The 19,881-nt window shown below is 42.2% G+C and overlaps 2 protein-coding genes across 2 annotated transcripts; both read left to right on the top strand.

The window, feature by feature from the left end:
- The first annotated feature begins 376 nt into the window (after positions 1-376).
- Positions 377-12,637, top strand: evc (EvC ciliary complex subunit 1). Its single transcript, XM_080727409.1, has 20 exons — positions 377-823; positions 1,272-1,385; positions 1,625-1,711; positions 2,410-2,633; positions 3,317-3,401; positions 3,525-3,623; positions 3,846-3,986; positions 4,148-4,309; positions 4,503-4,719; positions 6,009-6,151; positions 6,445-6,543; positions 6,638-6,850; positions 7,049-7,158; positions 7,984-8,197; positions 8,299-8,514; positions 8,667-8,802; positions 9,930-10,032; positions 10,845-10,971; positions 11,639-11,735; positions 12,295-12,637. The coding sequence occupies exons 1-20, from the start codon at positions 638-640 to the stop codon at positions 12,441-12,443; spliced, it is 2,922 nt and encodes a 973-aa protein (XP_080583535.1). The 5' UTR covers positions 377-637; the 3' UTR covers positions 12,444-12,637.
- A 2,178-nt stretch (positions 12,638-14,815) lies between these two features.
- LOC308287314 (major intrinsically disordered Notch2-binding receptor 1-like) lies at positions 14,816-19,576 on the top strand (the record flags this gene model as incomplete). The annotated part of the gene is made up of 3 exons (XM_080728437.1): positions 14,816-16,804; positions 18,138-18,356; positions 19,382-19,576. 3 exons carry the CDS (start codon positions 14,816-14,818, stop codon positions 19,574-19,576), a joined length of 2,403 nt encoding a protein of 800 aa, XP_080584563.1.
- Positions 19,577-19,881: the final 305 nt, after the last annotated feature.

The following is a 19,881-nucleotide window of genomic DNA, read 5'->3' as shown; positions in this document are numbered from 1 at the left end:
ACATACCAGATCCACTGGTAATGGGAAAAAAAAACTTTTGCAGACATTTCTAAACTTTTACAGGAACGAGCTCCTCCTCCTCCAAAATGTAGGCGTGACTGACGCTGACTGGGATTTGGTAGATCCGCTTTGGAGATTGCTGATCCGGTCTGGGTCTGTAGCGGATATGGAACACGTGGCTGTGAATATGTCTGTGTTTATCAAATGACCGGATACAGTAGGCGGGTTCTATGTTCTAGACCGGATCTGAGCTCTGGGCAGAAACAGCTCAAGTCTGGTGACGCGAGGGTTCCATTGGCTACAATCTCCTTGAGAATCTGTTGATGCCGTAAAGTTACTTTGGTTTTGTATTCTTTGATGTAGGCTAAAGGGAATGCATTTGGCTTAGCCTCGGAAACCCAGGCATTTACATTTGGCTTGAATGGCTTCAGTTCATAATATGAGGAAACATCCAACATTGGCAGCAAGCGAAATCTTCAACTTTGCCTGCTTTTGTCTGATCTTCCAGTGTTTTCGTAGACTACATTTTTGATGTTTGTTTGGAGATTCGCAAAACGACAACAATGCAAATGTTTTGCATTTATTTCCACGCCGCTGCTTGATGGAGTTGTTAATGTTCGACCATGACCATTAGATCATGGCAGTCACAGAGCAGGAGTGGACGACGGAATGCGCCACAGATTTATTGGTCAGTTTCACAGAGTCTCTGCACATATTCACAGGAGTACTCACAGTGGCTACAGTATGTGGAGTGCTATCTGGGATCCTAGCGGCTAGTCTTCTGTATGGGTTCTGCCTGAAGCCTATGCTGTTGACCAGACAAGTGAGTTCAAACCCCATGGCTACTTATTATCTTGTTATATGAGATACTTCAATGGTTTCCTGTGTAAATAAGCCAAGTGCTTTTCTAGGATCTCCCTTTAGTTTACCTTGTACCAGTGAACTTTACCATAATGAAACTGTACCTTTTCCTATGCAAACTTCTAATAAAGTCTTCAATCAATCAATCAATCAATCAATCAATCAGTCTTCAATCCACACATAACCAGTGGTGGAAAAAGTAGGCCTACTCACATTTTACTTTAACTAAAAAAGTATCAATAATGCAATGTATAAATAATAATTCAAATCTACTTAGTTACATCACACCACCTTCTACACATAATAAACGGTCCTTCTTAAAACTGTTAACCTGTGTCTTTTACAGATTGTTGTACAATGATAAGCACACAGAATCAATTATTGATGTGTATTGTGTATTGTTGCAATAGGGTTACAATGCGAGGAGATTGTTCGAACCAGATGATGGAGAAGTCGACAACAACCAGAGTGACTGTGTCAGCAACAGCAAAAAGGAGGTTCAGAGTGGCACCATTAATGTTAAAGTTAGTAGGCCTATTATTCTCCAGAATCACAAGGAATAGCTTGGCCCAGAGCCTTGATTAGACGACTCTGGTTTGGCCTACATACAATCAAAGTAGTAAATGTATTATTTGTATAATTGTATAAGAGCTATAAAATGTTTATAACATACGCCATTTAATATACATTAAATGTCTCAGGGGTCTTGATGGATCCTAGTTAATGGTTCACAACTTCTTTATTCTGTTTATTCATTTTCCAGGACAACAAGCAGCCGCCCATTAACAGTGATGTGGCTGCTTTTGCATCCAGGGCAAAAGTGGTTTACCCTATCAACCAGAAATACAGAGTAAGAAGACTGAACCCCCTATAGACCCATATATGACTGAACCCAGCTATAACTAGACTGCACTCTGTTGAGGTGCCAACTTGCGGCTTGTGCACTCATAGTCACTTTCAGAAGAAAACGACAAGTGCACCACACCGACCAGCAGAGCATGCAAGTAAAGTAGGGTGATGAGTGCTGTCTGTATGCCACCACCACGGCTCCACATGGTGGAAAAAAACACTATTAATAGATAGATTTGACTGAAACCAGTATACTACTGAAGCCACTGTAGTGTAGATCCATATGACTGACACCCCTATTGATCCATGTTACTGAAACCACTATTAGCAGCATAGCGTAGATTCATATGAATCAACCCGCTATGGATTCATACCACTGGCACTGTCCATACAACTGAACCCACTATAGATTTTTGCAGTCTCAGACTATATGACAACAGATACTGTATGTAATGGTCTCTCTTATGTTGTAGTAAAAGGAAATAACTTTTCCTTTAAGTCAATTTTGCTGGTGTATGTTTGATCACTTTGCATATTTTTAACCTGAATCCTATCATTATTTTGTAATGACAGAGGAACAATATGGTTTGCCTATGTAAATTGATCAGAAATGTTCCAGTGCAATAGAACAGGATTCAGGTTAAGAACCACTAAGTTGCCAGTCAAAGTTTGCAAATGTGATGATCTGCTTTATTCTAGCCTCTGGCAGATGGAGCATCTAACCCCTCCCTACACGAGCATGCCAAGCTGCCATCTATGCCCAATGATGAGTCCTGCTCTTCCTCAACTGGGGAGTCTCTGAGCCAGGAGCAAGACAACGATGACAGCAGTCAGTTTATCTCCTCCTCACTGCTCCCCAAGAGCCTGCAGAACCAGAGCTTCACCAGGGTCTCCCACTACCCACACACACTGACACAAATTGGGTATGAGCCTATGATTATTAGTGTGGTTGCCCAACAGGGAATTAATAGGGAATCAATTGGTCAAGCTTCACATGACAGTTAGCTTACTGTAGAATATAGTCACGTCAGCAACCACACTTGTAATTTACAATTGCATCTTTTCTAGTTGATTATTATTATTATTGAATTAATAATCAGAGAGTATATTGTCAATGGGAATAAAAACAAGAAACTAGAAGGCCAAATTGACTTCCCAGTGCCCACAAACTTTGAAGTCAATCATAGCCAATTGAAATGGAATACGTACATATTTTGTACTTAAGCACATATATGCAACTTTTCAGTTCAGAGTAAACAAACTTAGTGAATGAGGCCCAAAGTATCCAGCTTCGGCCGTCCAAGAAACGAAACCTACATTAACTAGTTGAGCTGTCACCTTGCCATGTTTTGCTAGATTATTGTATTGAGGGTGTCTGTTTGTTTTGTCTGCGTATACAGTAAAGATCTTTCCACCATAGGGCACTGAAGCGACTCAACTATTCACACTTTTAGTTTGCCGTATTGCTGTAACAGCAATTACAGTTAGACACATTGATCACACAAACTCAGGGTTTTAAAAATGTCAGTAAAATCAAGCTTCAGAACTGTATTAAGTTCATTCCAAGAATGGTGTACTATTTTATGGAGACTTTTTTTTCCTGCAGGTTTGAAGGTAGGATCAGCTTGTACTGTTTAGCCCTTCAGAATATTCAACAGCATTGCTCTGAGCTCCAAGAAGAAAAATGTCAGGTGAGTGTATATATATATATATATATAAAGTTAGTTTTTACATTGTAATAACAATCAATAAAATAAAATAAAATGTATCATTTTACGTTGTTTTTGGGTTAACTTCTTGTCTTTCTGTTGCAGATCTTCCTCCAAATTCTGAAGATAATATTCAGTCATCGTTTTCCCAAAGACAAAAATGATGCTGACTTCACCACAAATATTCTTCAAATGCAGGAAAAGGCAAATTGTATACTTTATTTGATCCAGTATTTGAAATAATGACCTGTCACAGTAATTTGTTTTAATACACATACAATGGTACAAATACTGTACATGTACAATGAATGTACTTTTTCATCTAATGGTTGTAATTGTATTTAAAAAACAAACAAACTACTGTCATTGTGCTTGCCATTAAGCAATTACATTTAGATTCATTCTCATCACGTGTTGCCGTTCCAGGAACTGGATGAATTGAAGAAAAAGCTGTCAACGGTCCAGAATATTAATGGTGGAAATGAGGACCCACAGACAGATGCTCCTTGTACCTTGGAGGAGATTGAGAGAGCCCAGAAAGATCTTCTAGAGCAGAGCCTTCAAATGGTACCAAACACGAGAAACATTTGGATTAAAGAAATCGAAAATTAATCAATGCCTTCTAGGACAGGGTCTTTCAAAGTTTTTCGTGTCACAGACCAAAACATTGGTGTGTTCCACTTCTTGTTGACTGTATAACAACGATTGATGTCCATGCCTTTTCACAGACCAAAGGATTCAGCAGGCAGGTGGAGGCCCTGTGCCAACATCTCCTGGACAGGACCAGCGTTGTGCCTACAGATGAGGCCCAGGAGATCATTCATTCTCTCACCCATACTCTTCTGTTGATGGAAAACCACTTGAGTGACACACAAGAAGCAGACTTAAAAGTGAATGTTATTATTATAATTTCTTTAATATTGTTTGAATTGCTGTCATCTGATGCCACATGTAAGAGTACCCACTCCAATCTGTGTAAAATACCATTCGGATCACAGTGGCACGTGATGGCCTCGTTTGTTGCATTATTTTAGATTCCATTGTACACTTGTTTCTATAAAGTCTGTTTCCCTCTCCTCTCAGAGGACCCAGCAGAGGTTGCTGTGGTGGGAGCAGTTGATGGGGCTGCTTCAATCCCAGCCTGCCCTGCTGAAACAGGAGGTGTCTCTGAGGCAGGCCCTGGTGGCCAGGACCTTGGAGCAGCTGACGAGCGACGATCACCTGACCTTTGTCTTCATGGAGAAGACCCTGTCGGAGCTGCAGGCTGCCCTAACTGGGGCCGTTCAGCAGTGCAATGAGGGTAACGAAGAGAACGGAGCTTGGGTCTACCTGTAAATGTAATGACTAGAACAGTGGTTCTCAAACATTTCAATTTCAAGGACCCCATAAGTGTGGAAATGTATCCTTAATGGTCCATTTGGTTCCATTTGTACACTCTCAAAGAGTTACCGAGCTGTTAAGGTCCTTTTGGAACCTCTTCAAGGAACCCCTGAGGGTCCCCAAACCTCACTTTTAGAACCACTGGACTAGAATTCTTAAAACAACACTCCCAACTTCTGTGGCAGTGTCTCAAGTGATATGACTAAGTATATAGCCTAGTTCTCAAACTTCAATGAGCTGCTTTCTGAAAATAGACCGTTTTCTTGGGAACCCTCTTTTGTTCCCTAAATAAGGTCAAGTTTGCACTGAACACCATGCCTGGCTGTACTGACATTTAAACTCTCACCAGTCACAACCTTTAGTTTGTGGTTTGTAACCAAAGATAAGACAACGCTGTTTCCAAACGATTGTTGTAAATAATAATATAATATTGTTGCAAATTGTTTAAAAATCCAAATTAGGGTATATGAGAGGTGTGTCGGTCCATTATGCTCATGCATCGCAATGTGTTGTGAGTTGTAGATCGGCTATTGTCGGCGCACAACACCTGTTCTCAACAAAGTATAATGGGACTTTAAATCAGGGGTGTGTGCATAATAAATATTATAAACGTAATAATATAAACGTGTTGTAAAGCATGTAAAACATAACAAACCCAAACCAATAGCAAGCAAAAGGGGCCTTGTAAGAGCCACAGAGTAGAAACAGGGCAATAGTAACGTGGCATGGATGTATTTGTGTAATAGTCACACCGTATGTCATTAAAATGCAAAGGCCGCACTAATCACAATGCAGTGTTCAGGCTGCTTGAGGGCATGTCCTATAGTGTGGTGACTGTCTACATACATCAGGCAAGATATGGCAGGAAGACTGGGGTGGTCAAGATATAAATGCTGTATTATTACTATTATCTACTGTGTATCCTCTTACTGGCTGGCTCTATCCCTGATTACAAATAAGATGCAGAACTTATGTTACTTATTCTGGGTCCAAAGCAAAGTCATTGAATTTCAGTTTAACCTTTGAGCCAAAGATGAGACATGAGAAGAGAAAGGAGGAGGCTGGGGTGCAGCTCTGATTCCAGCTGGGATATATGACTCATGTGTATGACTCATGTGCTGAATTCAGCTGCAATTCTGTTCATTGATGAAAAAAAAAGAAGAAAAAAAAAACAGTTACCAACTATAGATTTGCTCTATTTTGTCCCAGAATGCATAAGAAAGGCAAAAGAGTTGGTGAGTGACAAGTGCAGGAAGACAGAGTCAAAGAGGAGGAAACTTCTGAGGAGTCAGGTGAAGGAAAAGAGCTGTGTCCTGAGTTCAACCCACAATAACCCACAACACTTCCTCAAGGTAAGTAACTCTCCCCCCAGTCCATATCACAGCATTGAACAGTGTATGTGATTTGCATGTATGTGATTGTACGTAGCCCCCTGCCACAAATTCTGTTTAGAATAAGGTAGATCGGACCCGGCCGGTACTAATCAAAAGTATGTCGACCATATACTGTAATCACCACGCCCCTGGAGACCTGTGTTGCCTCTTCCCTCAGTTTCTCTCTACTATCCTCTCTAAAGATTATCCAAGAAATGAAATGTAATGGTGCAATTAATGTGCACCAAACTGAACCTGGGCCTTTCCTCTAGGTCTACCAAGAGCTGATGTCCAAACATCAGCAGCAGAGCAATGAGCTGGAGCTCCAACAGGATGACAGAGTGGCTGAAGCTCTCTGTGACCTATGGAGGGTAGGATGACCTTTAACGGTATGGTATCTGAGTGTTTAAATTGTGTATGTCTAGCATTATTCTTATAAAAAAGGTATCACATATGTATTCCCAGAAGCTTCATTCATCCTGGTCAAAGAGACTTGGGGAGCTAGCCAAGGAGGTGTTCCTCAACGCTCTCCCCGCCCAGTCAGAGCTCCCTGTGGAGTGCTGTGAGAAGCTGTGGTTGGATCTAGAGAAGGAGCTGCTTTTACAGCTCCAGCAGTCAGAGTCCACAACCAGCCGGCAACTGGACGACATGAGGGTTCACCTGGATCATGATGCACAGGTGGACTGATTGTATTTTCAATAAACTATCAAATCATACATCAAGTCCTGCTATCTAATTTTTAAACATGAATGAAAATATTGTTGCTTTCATGTTAGTCGTTTATAGATGGAAACTTGTTAAAGTCATATAAAAATGTACAAGTAAAACTATGTATCTAACTTAGCCCTATGATGTTGATGATGATGTTGATGATAGGTGTGGGGTGAGGAGACAGCTCTGGTGCTGTCTTGCCTTAGACATCTAGGGGAACAACAAATGAAGATCCTCCAAGCCATGGTAGTCAGGCAGAGCTACGCACTCAACAGGTGAGTTTGGGAGGCCTCTTGTATCACATGGTGCTGTTAGTTCTGACATCTATGTCTAACTGATAATTGTTGGATTGCTGCATTGTTTTGATGGTCTAATCTTGAATGACTGGGACTGACTGACATTCTTTTAGATAATTTGTCTCCATAAATGGAGATATAACAATGCACCAGTAACAGATATACCACACAGCTTGCTCTATTCTGATTATTACATGGCCTCGTTGAATAGGTTGTGATTGGTCAATCAAGCCACATTGCTATGGACGTTTTACATTATTCAATTGATCTACTTTGTTTGGAAGTAGCTGTGTAATAAGCGGTATAATGTAACAGAATTAATGCAACATGAATGCGGCATGGTGATGCAATAACTCGCAGAGGTTCACTATGCCTCTTAAAGTCGTTACACACTAAGAGTGACACCATAAACCACACAAAATAGCAATTTTGTAATTGGCAGTTTATTGATACATTTGTAGGAGTGACATTGCTAGCATCATATGGGCCTGTGGTTGCCACTACACAGGAAACTGTAGCCAGCCTACAACTCTATGGTAGGCTATCATCAGTATCATTGGAGATGTTGGTTAGGCGTGTTTATATTGTGGGAAAACATATATGTCACAATTTTGCTTGACGAAATGTCGTTGCTGATAACGCAAGTTTACATTTGCTTGATATGAGGCATAAAAATGGTGTTGACGTACAAGTACATTTCACAAATAAATGGCCCATGGTGTGTAAAGCCCCCAATCAGAATTCTTATTATCTTATAAGGTTTTATAGGCTGACAGTAATAGACTACTTTAATGTGTTTTCCAGCCAAGTGGGGATGCTGATAGAGAAGAAACATGAACACATGGTAGTGGCAGTGCAAAGACACTTTGTGACCAGGCACTTCTGTCTGCAAGTGCTGAAGGAGATGAGACTTTCCAAGCTGAAGATGCTCTCAAAAGCAGATTTCAGAGCCCTGCTGTTAGAGGATCACAGTAAAAGCCAGCTGACTCCCAGTTCAAGTCCCAATGCTCAGAACAAGGTGGGTAAAAGAATTGCACGGACGTTAGCTTTCTGTTATTTTTAATACCTCAAAATCGTGGTAGTCATGATAACACTAACGTTTCCTTGTGCCGACCACAGGACAGCAGTGCTAGTCTAGCCGAGAGACACCTGGGCCCAGAGAGCCAGCTGGTGGGCCACAGCTTCCAGCAGGAGTTTCTGTCTGAATTGGAAACAGGGGTGGAGCTACTGCAGAGTCACGCCCAGTTGCTGTTAGGCCACACCCTCAGCTATGCCATCTGGCAGCTGATGGAAGCCAAGTCACAGACCGTCCCGCAAAAAGACCCAGGCTGGAAGGTAGGAGTCCAGTTGCCAGAATGCCATGATATTCCTGCTTGATAGTGATCTTATTCACCTCACCTCCCATGAAATACATGAACATTCAATGATTGTTTGTATTTTAGAAAACAAGTTCCTTTTTCCCCCCCTCTGCCTACCCCTCACTGTAGCGTCACCTGACAGAGGTAGCCTCTGAGAGTGTGTATGTGACCAAAGGTTCCCTCTGTGCACTGGTCCAAAGCTACTACTCCCATATGCAGGAAGCTACCAGAAAACTACAACAGGATCAGTCAAATATAAGCAGAGGTGAGATGATAACTGAGCTCAAATAAAATCATATGCATGCACATCCATATGCACAAACTTCTGGTATACAGTATAAGCCCTTAGACATTGCTCTGAATCAACACAAGATAAAAGTAGTTTATGGAATAAATTTACCTTGGAAGCATGTCCTATTTAAATGTCATTCGAATGTATATTACTGTATAGCTCTGGTCCATAGCGTTAGTGGAGTTCTCCCTAACGCTATGTTCCTCTACCTCCGTATTCCTTGGCAAAACCGGAAAACCCCGCCGTCTGGTCCAACAATAACAAAAACTGTTTCGCCCCTCATCAAACCAAAGGTATCAGTGGACAGTTGATAGCTTACTCTACTTAGTGGACGTGGGCTGAGCCCCCCACCACACGATTAAAATACATTTCTAGGGCAAAATGAAAAATATTCTACCGGATGGAGACTCCATTTCTTCTCGTTTTTCACTATTTGTCGTCGCCATCAAGGTGCCAACTCACTACTGCCGCGCAGGTCAGAGGACCGAATTACAATGAGCATTAGTCTCACTGGGTGTTATTCAACTCTGCGACGTTGGAAGCGCTGTTTCATAAAAACCTGGAAGAGCGTCTCCATCCGGTGGAATATTTTTCATTTTGCCCTAGAAATGTATTTTAATCGTGTGGTGGGGGGCTCAGACCGCGTCCACTAAGTAGAGTAAGCTTTCAACTGTCCACTGATACCTTTGGTTTGATGAGGGGCGAAACAGTTTTTGTTATTTTTGGACCAGACGGCGGGGTGTTCCGGCCAAGGAATACGGAGGTAGAGGAACATAGCGTTAGGGAGAAGTTACTCCACTAACGCTATGGACCAGAGCTAATTACTGTATAACATGTTATATCCATCTCTAGCTGTATGTTATTTCATTTTGGTCCTTAAGGGGTAATGCCTTTGAAAACTGAACTACAGTATGATTAAGCTGCCTTTTAGCATCTATTATAGTATTATAAAAAAAAAAAGTGCCATTTTGTTATTACTTGCTTGCCAACTGTTGTGCAATTGGGCAAACGCTGATAATATTTGGAGCAGAAAGGATTCCAAACATTCTTTGAAATGCTACTTTATATAACGTTTGTCCTCTATGTGTGACATTATCCAGAGGAGATAGAGAGACAAGAGAGCAACAATCAGCTCAACAAGGCCCTGCTTAGAGAACTGGCTAACTGGGGCAGGAAGCCCATGTCCGCTGAGTTTCAGCAGAGGTACAACAACAAACTCTGTATGCAGACATTCCTACTCACCTTGTATGTACAAAATAAAACCCACAGACAGACTTAAAGGTAGGGTGGGTAAGTGATATTTTTTGGTTAAAACAAAACAGTTTTTTTTTTGTTACAAGGTTACACATTGCTATACTGTATAGCAATGTGTATAGTGTGTGTTCAACTTCAGTCACAGCCTGGGTCCCCCAGTCTCCCCAGCTCTTTAATAAATAGAAAATACATTTTCTGGTAGACAGGATGACAGAATTTCAGCCAATCAAGAGAGAGTACCCATTTATCAGCTTCATTTCCAGTGTTTCACTTCCAATTTCACTTGTTTAGTCTGTATCCTGACTTAGTTCTCTATCCTGATTGGATAAAATTGGTATCCTTGCCCGAAAATGCATTTTCTTTTGTTTTATAAAAAGCTGGATAGACATGGAAACTCCTGTTACTGAACAAACACTCTATAGCAATGGGTACTATCAGAATATAGAGCTATTTAACACTTATTTTAACCAAACACTCTATAGCAATGGGTACTATCAGAATATAGAGCTATTTAACACTTATTTTAACCAAACACTCTATAGCAATGGGTACTATCAGAATATAGAGCTTAACACTTATTTTAACCAAAGATTTCACAATGCACATTATGAGCTTGTAGATCTGCTATTCTTGATACATTTGTGTGACACTGTAGTATGATATAATTTACGGGGAAAGAAAAACGGTTGAAATATGGACATTACAAAGTTTCTCTTCAACAGCAGTGATTATGTTACCTGAGCAGACTGTTTTTTCTGAAGGGTTGAAGTCCACAAACGGAGGGTGTTGGAGCAGTATGAGCTGGAACAGGAAGTGGTATGTGAGATGTTGAGGCGAAAAAAAGTCACCCAGGATCAAGCCATGGACAGAGTTAAAGAACACTTATTGGTAAGTACTGTGTGTGTATGCGTGCGTGCGTGTGTGAATAAAGGATTCTGTAAGAATTAATCATTATTTGTATACAGCAGGGGTCTTCAGCGTTTTCAGGCCAAGGACCCCTTTGCTGAGAAAAAGCCAATCTACAAGCTCTCAACGCCTCGAGGCGTTGAGAGCTTGCTATTTTTGTCTAAAGTTCTCCTCAGAAATGGGATACGAGGGTTCAAGTTGTTAATTTTATAATTATCCTGTCACACAAAGATTTAGCAGCCCCCCTGTAGTAATTCTGAGGACCCCCTAGGGGTCCCGGACCCCCTGTTGAAGACCCCTGGTATACAGTTATGGTTGACGCTCTGATAAATTGGTCTATACGGGACGACCGACTTCAAACTCTGCGTCAAATCAGTAAGGACTCAAGGGAGTGTGGTGCCCGCCGCTGTTGCTCCCACTTGTAGTATAATAAGAACCACGTCGTGTCCTATGACCCTCACTGCTACATGGATAGGGCAAGTAGAATCAGGCCTATACTCTCACATGTAACTCACCTCTCCTTACTCTTACCTGATGCTATTATATGAAATAATTCTCAACCAGGGATCAATAAATGTTAATCTTATCAATATAATAGTAGATCCATAGTAATGCCCTGATCTTTCCATTGTGGTGTTGTGTTCATCAGGAGGCTGAAGGAGCCTTTATGGCTGAGTTGGCTGCCTTGGCCAGAGTACCTCTCCACTGTCCGGACCCAGAACCCAGCAGTCAGGAGGACAACACCGGTAAAGGAAGCTTAAATAAATACTTCAGCTAATCAAACATCACAGATATACAAGCTCATAGCGCGGCACTGAGTGCCGCGCTATGAGCTTGTAGATCTGCTATTTCTGAAAAATCATGAAAATTTGGGCAACTCTTTGAATATACTGTATATATTTTTAGAGTGAACATTGGTAACTCAAATCTTTCTTTCTCTGGGTCCCTGGAACTAAATATTTTGAGATGAGGGATCCTCGGTCAAATACATATGATTCTAGGGGTCCTTGACATTAAAATGTTTGAGCACCACTGAAAACTTCAGAAAACCATTAGGATTTAGAAGACATTTTTTGAATCAGCCTTGTTATGTGCTGATGATGATTTAGCTATCCTGAACTGTCCAACCTTTGCAAAAGTCCTGTTTGTAACCATTGCCCTGGGAAATGACAAAAGAATACCACAGACAATATTGACAATATAATATATTTGATGGGTGGTCGAATATCTCCTAGCAACAACAGCAAATTGAAACCATCTGTACAATGCTCCCCTCAATTTGTTTTTCGTGAAATGATTCCACAGTTGACGAGAGTCCTAATGTATTGAACCTGCTGGCCCTGAATCCAGCGCTGGACCCAGCCCTGAATCCATCACTGACTCCGACCTATGTAACTCCAGCTGTAAAACCAATGCAGAAGAGACAAAGAGAACGGGAATCTCAGCTTAAATGAAGTGTTTAAGCTGTGTGTGTGTGCGTGTGCGTGTGCGTGTGTGTGTGTGTGTGTGTGTGTGTGTGTGTGTGTGTGAAACTTTGATGATTTTGATAATTGATGCTTTTTTTTAGACTAGTGTAAGAAAGATGTTTTGGTTTAGCAACTTGGATCTATCTGTTTGTATTATGAACCATCCCATCACTGTTATTTTACACCATGATGCATGTTTTGTTTACAGTTCTCAAATGTTGTAACATTTTTATGTTATTAAATAAAATACTTTTTACGTAATAATCTTTGTCTTTGTCCATAAGAAAATATTTTTGAATGTATAATTGCTTTAATAGAAATTATCTCTATAATACCAATTATGGCAAATTGTGCCACATAAATCTCTGTAACACTGTACTTTGAGGTTTCACCCAGCAAACTTGATTATGTCCCAGGATGCATTAGTCAGTTAAAGTCAGTGTTGACACCATATGGATTTGCTAGACAGTAACATCTCATAATTCTTCTCCTACACCCACTTTGTTCTTCCGTGCCACGGCTCACTCACTGTATTGATTCCCAGTGATTTCCCCAGTACATGCCTGATGGATGTGTTCCTCTCTGGGCTGTCGGGTGATTTGTTGATGTCCAGTCTGATTGTGCCAGAGTGCTTAGTACTCAGGGATGAAAGCCTTGCCTTTCTCTTCCTCTAATGGGGTTTTAAGTATGTCTTTTATGGATGATAATGCAGGGTAATAGTTGACAGTTCTGGGCAGAACAGACTGGCTGGACAGTTGACGGTGTGCAGGCACCAAAGTAACAGGCCTTATGGTTTACTGTCAGCACAGTGAAGATTTAGGAACCTCAATTTGAAAGCATTCCTCATTTTTCAACTACCCTTTGTCCATATGCAAACTTTAATGCCAATTGTGCGGATATAGCACTGCAGAAAATGTGATGTCTTGCAATGTGACTCTCTAAATGTAATTTATAAATTAGATAGGCCTTCTAGTTGTTGACTTTGTATGTAGTTGAGGATAGTGAGGGAAACCGTTTGGTATGCCTAGTTAGCTGTCCCTTAGGACACTGCAGGGACTTGTGGGAAGATGACCTCCTTTCTAATTCTCTCCTCTATGCCTGGGCTCTAGGCTAGTAGCTGCTTCAAACAGAGAAGCACACGAAAGACACACAACAATGCTCCGGACTCGACCTATCTGGCGGAATATGGTCTCGATATTAATATAGCACACGGGATTCTATCTTTAATCTTAAAGGACGCGCGCGGCTGCTGGAATCTTAACTCTCAAGAAACAGGTAAGTGAAGTAAGCCATGACATTTATTTCCACAATATAGACCTATAGCTACTGATTAGAGACATCCTGCAATACAGCTGATAGCTGACACAAATTATGCGATTATGTTTTTTCTTTTATATCATCACCACGCGTGCATGAGGCGCACGTAGCCTACATAATATAGCACATAGTTTTCGTATTGATACCTAGCCTATTTTGTTTGTATTTGCAGTTTGCAAGACAGCATGTTGACCCACTACCAACTAGGTTGTTAAAAGGTTTTTTTTTTCTTTCGCCCGTTCATGTTCCACAAAGTATGGAATGTATGGAGCGTTTAATGGACTCAATTTAAAGTTGTGTGTGTTGTGAGTGAGTGACGCAGCGAGGTGCGCTGCGCATCGCATCGGAACACACCGTCATCAGATCAGATGGTCAGTTATTTTAAGGTCCCAAAATAAGGTCGCTCTCTGAAAAGGGCTTCTTCCTACCGAGATGAACAAGTCTACACACCTGGCTGGTCTTCAGACTTTTTGACTAGTTGTGATGATGTAGCTATGTGTAAAAAAAAAAAAGAATTACTGATGATGAATGCTGTAGTAGGGTAGGCTAATTGTCAGATTTGTCACACACTCAAACTGGTTTCATAGTAGGCTAGGTTATTTGTCAATAACATATCTAGAATGAGGCCTTGAACATCATTATTCAGTGTCTATCCTACAGAATTTGGATGAAGAGTAAATAACAGGATTAGTCTGTTAAAAAACTGCCTATGTGCAGTGTCAGTCCATTAAAATTATTATGTTATCAAAAAAATATTTTATTTACTATGGACTACTTGCAGGAATTCTCCTGCATGTTATCCATAATAAATACAACGATGCAATTCTGCGAAATTGCAAGTGTGGTTGCCTATTTATAGTCTGAATAGCCTATTTACAGTCTGTATAGCCTATTTATAGTCTGGATAAAAGTTTATCTAGAAAGAAAGTGTGTTGCCCCTGTTGGGCAACCACACTAATAAAAAATGTTGATAGCAGACTGAATCCTGACTCTTCCTTTCCACCTGACAATAGTTTGTGTTCCCTTCCAGGAGAGCAGCAGCCATGGCCAGCATGCCACAGGAATATCCCTTGGTACTTCTAGGGATTTTGGAAGAGCTGTCCAACATGCGTCATTGGCTTTCCTTCCAGGACCTCTGCCGTATGGTCAGCACCCGCTTTGATCTGGCGCACCTCATAGAGCTAAGAAGCCTGTTGTTTGCTGCGGCCAGCCAGGACCCTTGTTTCCCCGCTACTCTTTTCAGGGACAGGGTTACGAGTAGAAGCCTGGGGTTGTCCCCCATAGGCGTGGCCGCCGATATCGTGACCATGTTCAATCTCATCCAGATGACGGGCGTGGCTCTCGACGAAAGCCAGCCAATGAGAGCCCCGGTTATGTTCCCCGTCTACCAATCCCTGGGGCCCCCTCGGCGTGGAGTGCATCAGCAGAGCTTCGTTGGACAGGAAAAGGCACGTACCCTCTCAGACTCTGACATTATTGATCGGCATTTGCTCTACCCCAAGTCAAGTTACTCGAGTCGCAAGCGTGGAAGTCTTCCTCCGGATCCGATCTCTCTCGTATCCTCCACCCCTCCGACCAGGGCAAGGGCTGTCTCTTTTGATTGGCCTCACAACACTCCTCTGTTCCCTGGTGGTCAGATCCCCAGTCAGGCTATGAAGAATATCTACCTGCCTTTAGAGACGGACAGTGAGTCTAGCGGAGATTCTGCACAGATGGAGGTTTTTGAACCTGAGCCGGGATCCTCTGCTCTGAAGAGAAACATCTTCAAGAAGGACTTCCATAACCAGCCGCCACTCGTACCACAGGTGACTCTAAATAGTGAGTCTCCTAGTCCTGGCATAGGGCAGAATTCCTTTGACAATCACAGCTTTGAGGTGCTCCACAACCCTTATCCTTCGCCCACACCAGGCCACCATTCAACAGAGCACCAGGCCAAACATGAGAGCCTAGATGATATGCAGGACTCTACCTACTTTGGGCCAGGACCCTCTAAGACCCCAAAGTCCATCTGGAACAGCAAGAGTCACAGTCTGGAAGACCGCATATCCCACACATTGGGTCTAGGAATGCAGTCACCAGGGAACCAGCCCCCAAGGCGATCAACACCAGCCATCAGCATCTTGGGGGCTTCTAAGGGAGGGGAGGGTGTGGGTAGTGGATTATTTATGGGACTTGATGGAGTCAGGGCTCAGGCAACCCAAACAGACACTCCGGATCCCCGGCTTCTTCGGAGCATAGTCCAGGCCGACCGCCTCTCCTTTATGACCTCTCTGGACGACCCCGAGTTTGGCGAGGACGACATCAGTGCCATCTTCCGTTTCCTGGACGACATGAGCATGTGCGGCTCCACCGGCGTCCTGCACCACAACGACGGGACCGCGTCCATCAACCAGGACACTCCCGAGGCTCGGCGCGGCCGCCTCGGCAAGCTCCAGCGCCTCTTCCACTCGCTGGAGAGCAGCGACGACGGCATCAAGGCCAGCGTCTGCAAGCTGCTGCTCCGCATGAGCCAGATCGAACGGCAGCTGGAGTCACTGACCGACGTCAAAGCGGAGATCGGCCGGGTGCTCTCCACCCTGCAGCGGCTGGATGACAAGATCCCCCAGCAGCCCATCATCCAGGGAGGTGCCGGCGGGGGAGGACACACAGGGGGCCGCTGGCTGGAGCCTCTCAGTGCTGGTGCTTCTTCCTTTAGCAGCCACCCCGTGACCCCTGTGTCAGAGACATCAGACCCTCAACCTCTGTCCGTGTCTGGGCATCTGTACCCTTCAACTAGCCCCAGTAGTCTGGATTGGAGCCGGTGGAACACTTCTGGGGCTCAAATGGATGGCAGCAAAGGTCAGGTTGATCCTAAAGGTGTCAAGGAGGGCAAGAGGGATGCGTCGCTGCGTCGGCCGTCCAAATCCCACTCCAAGGAGAAGAAGCATAGTGTGGATTCCCAACAACCGAGCGTGTCGACCTCTGCACGAGACTGGCCAGTGTCGTTCTCGAGAAGTACAGACAGCAAGGTTTCTCAAGGAAAAATAGGACAGGTAGGATTCTTCTATTTTGTGAAATGAATAAGAGGGCAAAGCAAATATGATTGTGTGTGTGTGTGTGTGTGCGTGCGTGCGTGCGTGCGTGCGTGCGTGCGTGCGTGCGTGCGTGTGTACCAGTGTGTGTGTGCACATGCATGTGTATCCTTGTGTGTACACCCAAAAAGGGTATCGGGATAGATGATAGGGTGTCAGTCAGAGCAAATGAGGATAGGATATCATAGCAATATGAATGTACAATAATTGATTCCACTGACCTTCTGTTCACATGGGAGACTCAAACCACTAAATATGTTAGATGCGTTAATTGGTCCACTGCAGTAGACATTATGTGGTTAGACCGCCTTGGCTTATTTTGTTAGAAATAATTGTTGTTTTAACTGGTTTACTTTGCAGAGAGGCATTATCTCAGTAGCACTAATATGCACAGGGGCTGGTGTATAATTGCAGTGAAGTACTCAATCTTTAGGTTTTTTACTTTACTGGAGTATTTCCAATTTTCAGTACCTTTACTTCTACTCCATTTACATCTCATAGGCAAATATACTTTTACTCCACTACAATTATTTGAAAACTTTAGTTACTTAGTAGATTTTGATTATTAATACAAAACATACCTTAATAAAAATGGTAAATGGTGCATTTATATAGCGCTTTTTATCCAAAGCGCTTTACAGAGATTGTGCATTACATTCACCCATTCACACACACATTCATACACCGGTGGCAGAGGAAACCATGCAAGGCACCAACCAGCTCACCGGGAGCAATGTGGGGTTCAGAGTCTTGCCCAAGGACCCTTCGACATTAACTCAGGGGGAGCCCGGATTCGAACTGGGAACCCTTCGGGAACCCTTCGTGCTCTAATAACGGTTTCTCTACCCCTGAGCTATGCCGCCCCACTTACCTTACACTTACCTTACCCATTTCAGCCCTAAATCCATTTCGGCCATTTGAAAATAGCTGATCAACAAGCTCGCAACACATTGTGAGCTTGTAGATCTTATATTTTCAAAATATTTGTATTCATTTGAAAACTTGTGAAATGGGACATACTGCATAATGAGTACTTTATACTATTGGTACTTTTAAGTACAATTTTATAGCATTACTTTTGTAAATGTTTAATTCCAGACTTTTACTAACAGATTATTTCTTTATTGCAGTATTGATACTTTTACTTTTTTATGTAAAAAAATATATCGTATTTTTTCCACCAATGTATAATTGGTTGTAGCTCATGTTATAGCTATTTTCCCTTTCTTTAATGAAACTGTTTCTGGCTAATTAAACATTCATTATCTTGATTATTTATCCCATTTCTTTCAAGATGGACCAGTCAAACAGCACAACTAACTTGCTCTCCCAGAAGCCCAAGAGCTTGATGGACCAGGTATTTAACTCATCCCTGTTTGGGCAGAAGGAGAGCAGTCTGTTGGGAGGGATAGGCCATGGGAAGATCATGGACCCCAGACTGGCAGAGGGAAGGGGGAGACAAATCTGGACCGTGGATGAGAGAGAGTCACGAATTTCCCCTATGAATCTTCAGGTAACTTGAAATTCCATATCTCATTTTAGTCCAAAATACACAAATACATGTATTGTATTTATTGTATGTTTCCTATAGTCTTCATATGTCATATATAGTTAATGCTTAAAAGAAGAAGGCAGTTCTTGCCTTGATGAAGGCCTTAACCGGTCGAAACATGTTGGTTGTTATATAGAATAACATTTGTTTTACTCTACTTCCTCTCCTCTACTGCAGATCTCTTCTTCTTTATTACAGTATGTATTTCCGCTGATCCTAGAAGCACCATACAAACTTTAGTTCCAAAAGCCCATATTAATTTTTAAATGAAATATTATGCATATTTAATTAAAGTAAACCCTAGTATTGTTCATGTCACCAGTCCAAAGTAGGTGGGTTTGTTTGGTTGCCTTCATGGGGATATGGATATACCCTCACAATGTTTTGACAACTATTTTACAGTAGCTTGATCTTACACAAATCTTTGTTGTTTTTGGAGTTAGCTAGAGGTACGTATTAAACATTTTATTTGCACAACCTTTTTTCTTGTCTGCATACAATTGTTGACTCTGATACCACTGAAACACATTGGGAAGGTGATGCGGTGTGCTCTTATTAACGTTTTGGAGGTTTATAAAGTCTTTACACTAGACTACGATGTGATTAATTTACATTAGCTCTCCAAGACAGACAATTGATGGTAAATCTTTACATGCGGAAAATAACGGATTTACAAGCTTACAATGCGTCATAGAGTCTAGCCTTAGTCTACTCTCAGTGGAGATCTATCTTGGACGGAAAATGTAAGCAAGAAGTCAATCTGTGAATCAATGTTTCTCCTTCTTTGGCAACCTTTCAAGAACAGTGTGTTCAGAGCACGCCCATACCTGACCAGACAGTGCGTCAACCACATAATGGCAATGTCTCTGACTGCATACCTTTGTTTTGGCCTCGCTCAATTGATTCTACACTTGTCTTATCTAATAAGAAAAAAGAATAAACTGCATAAACAATAATTCTAAGATTGCTGTGTTCTGTCCCCTCAGACTCAGGAGTCCCTAAACCCCAACAACATGGAGTTCTGGATGGAAGATATCTATACTCCAGGATATGATGCTCTACTCAGGCGCAAGGAGGCCAGCCAGCGTCGGGTCAAGATCTGCAAGCTGGGTGCGCTTATTGCCACCTCAGTGACCATTATCCTCGTCATTGTCATTCCTATCTGCACCATGAGCTCGTAAAGGTCCTCACACAGTGCTCTGATTGTAGCAAAATTGTCTATTATGCTTCTTTTTGAAATGTTTACCTTCCACTCGCATCTGCAAGCATATGAGTGCTGTACCCAGGGACACAATGTTCAATGCACTTACTGTATATCCTGAGAGATTAGTGCATAAGACTATAAGACAAATACAAGAAACTGTGACCCCAAAGCAATGAATCAATATTATGATTAATTGATGATTTGATGCATTTCCTGCCACTCCACATGCAGCACCATCAGGTATGACCCTTTTGCAAAAACCTGAAGAATTTGGGCAGTGTT

Source organism: Nannobrachium achirus (genome assembly GCF_963921795.1).
Source record: "Nannobrachium achirus genome assembly, chromosome: 6".
In the NCBI taxonomy this organism is placed as follows: Eukaryota; Metazoa; Chordata; class Actinopteri; order Myctophiformes; family Myctophidae; genus Nannobrachium; species Nannobrachium achirus.
This window is presented reverse-complemented; position numbering and strand designations above follow the sequence as displayed.

Coding starts and splice junctions, on each gene's coding strand:
- evc (XM_080727409.1), top strand. CDS start 638: ATGGCAGTCACAGAGCAGGAGTGGACGACGGAATGCGCCACAGATTTA. Junction 2,634..3,316: donor CACACACTGACACAAATTGG/GTATGAGCCTAT, acceptor TTTTTCCTGCAG/GTTTGAAGGTAGGATCAGCT. Junction 3,987..4,147: donor TAGAGCAGAGCCTTCAAATG/GTACCAAACACG, acceptor GCCTTTTCACAG/ACCAAAGGATTCAGCAGGCA.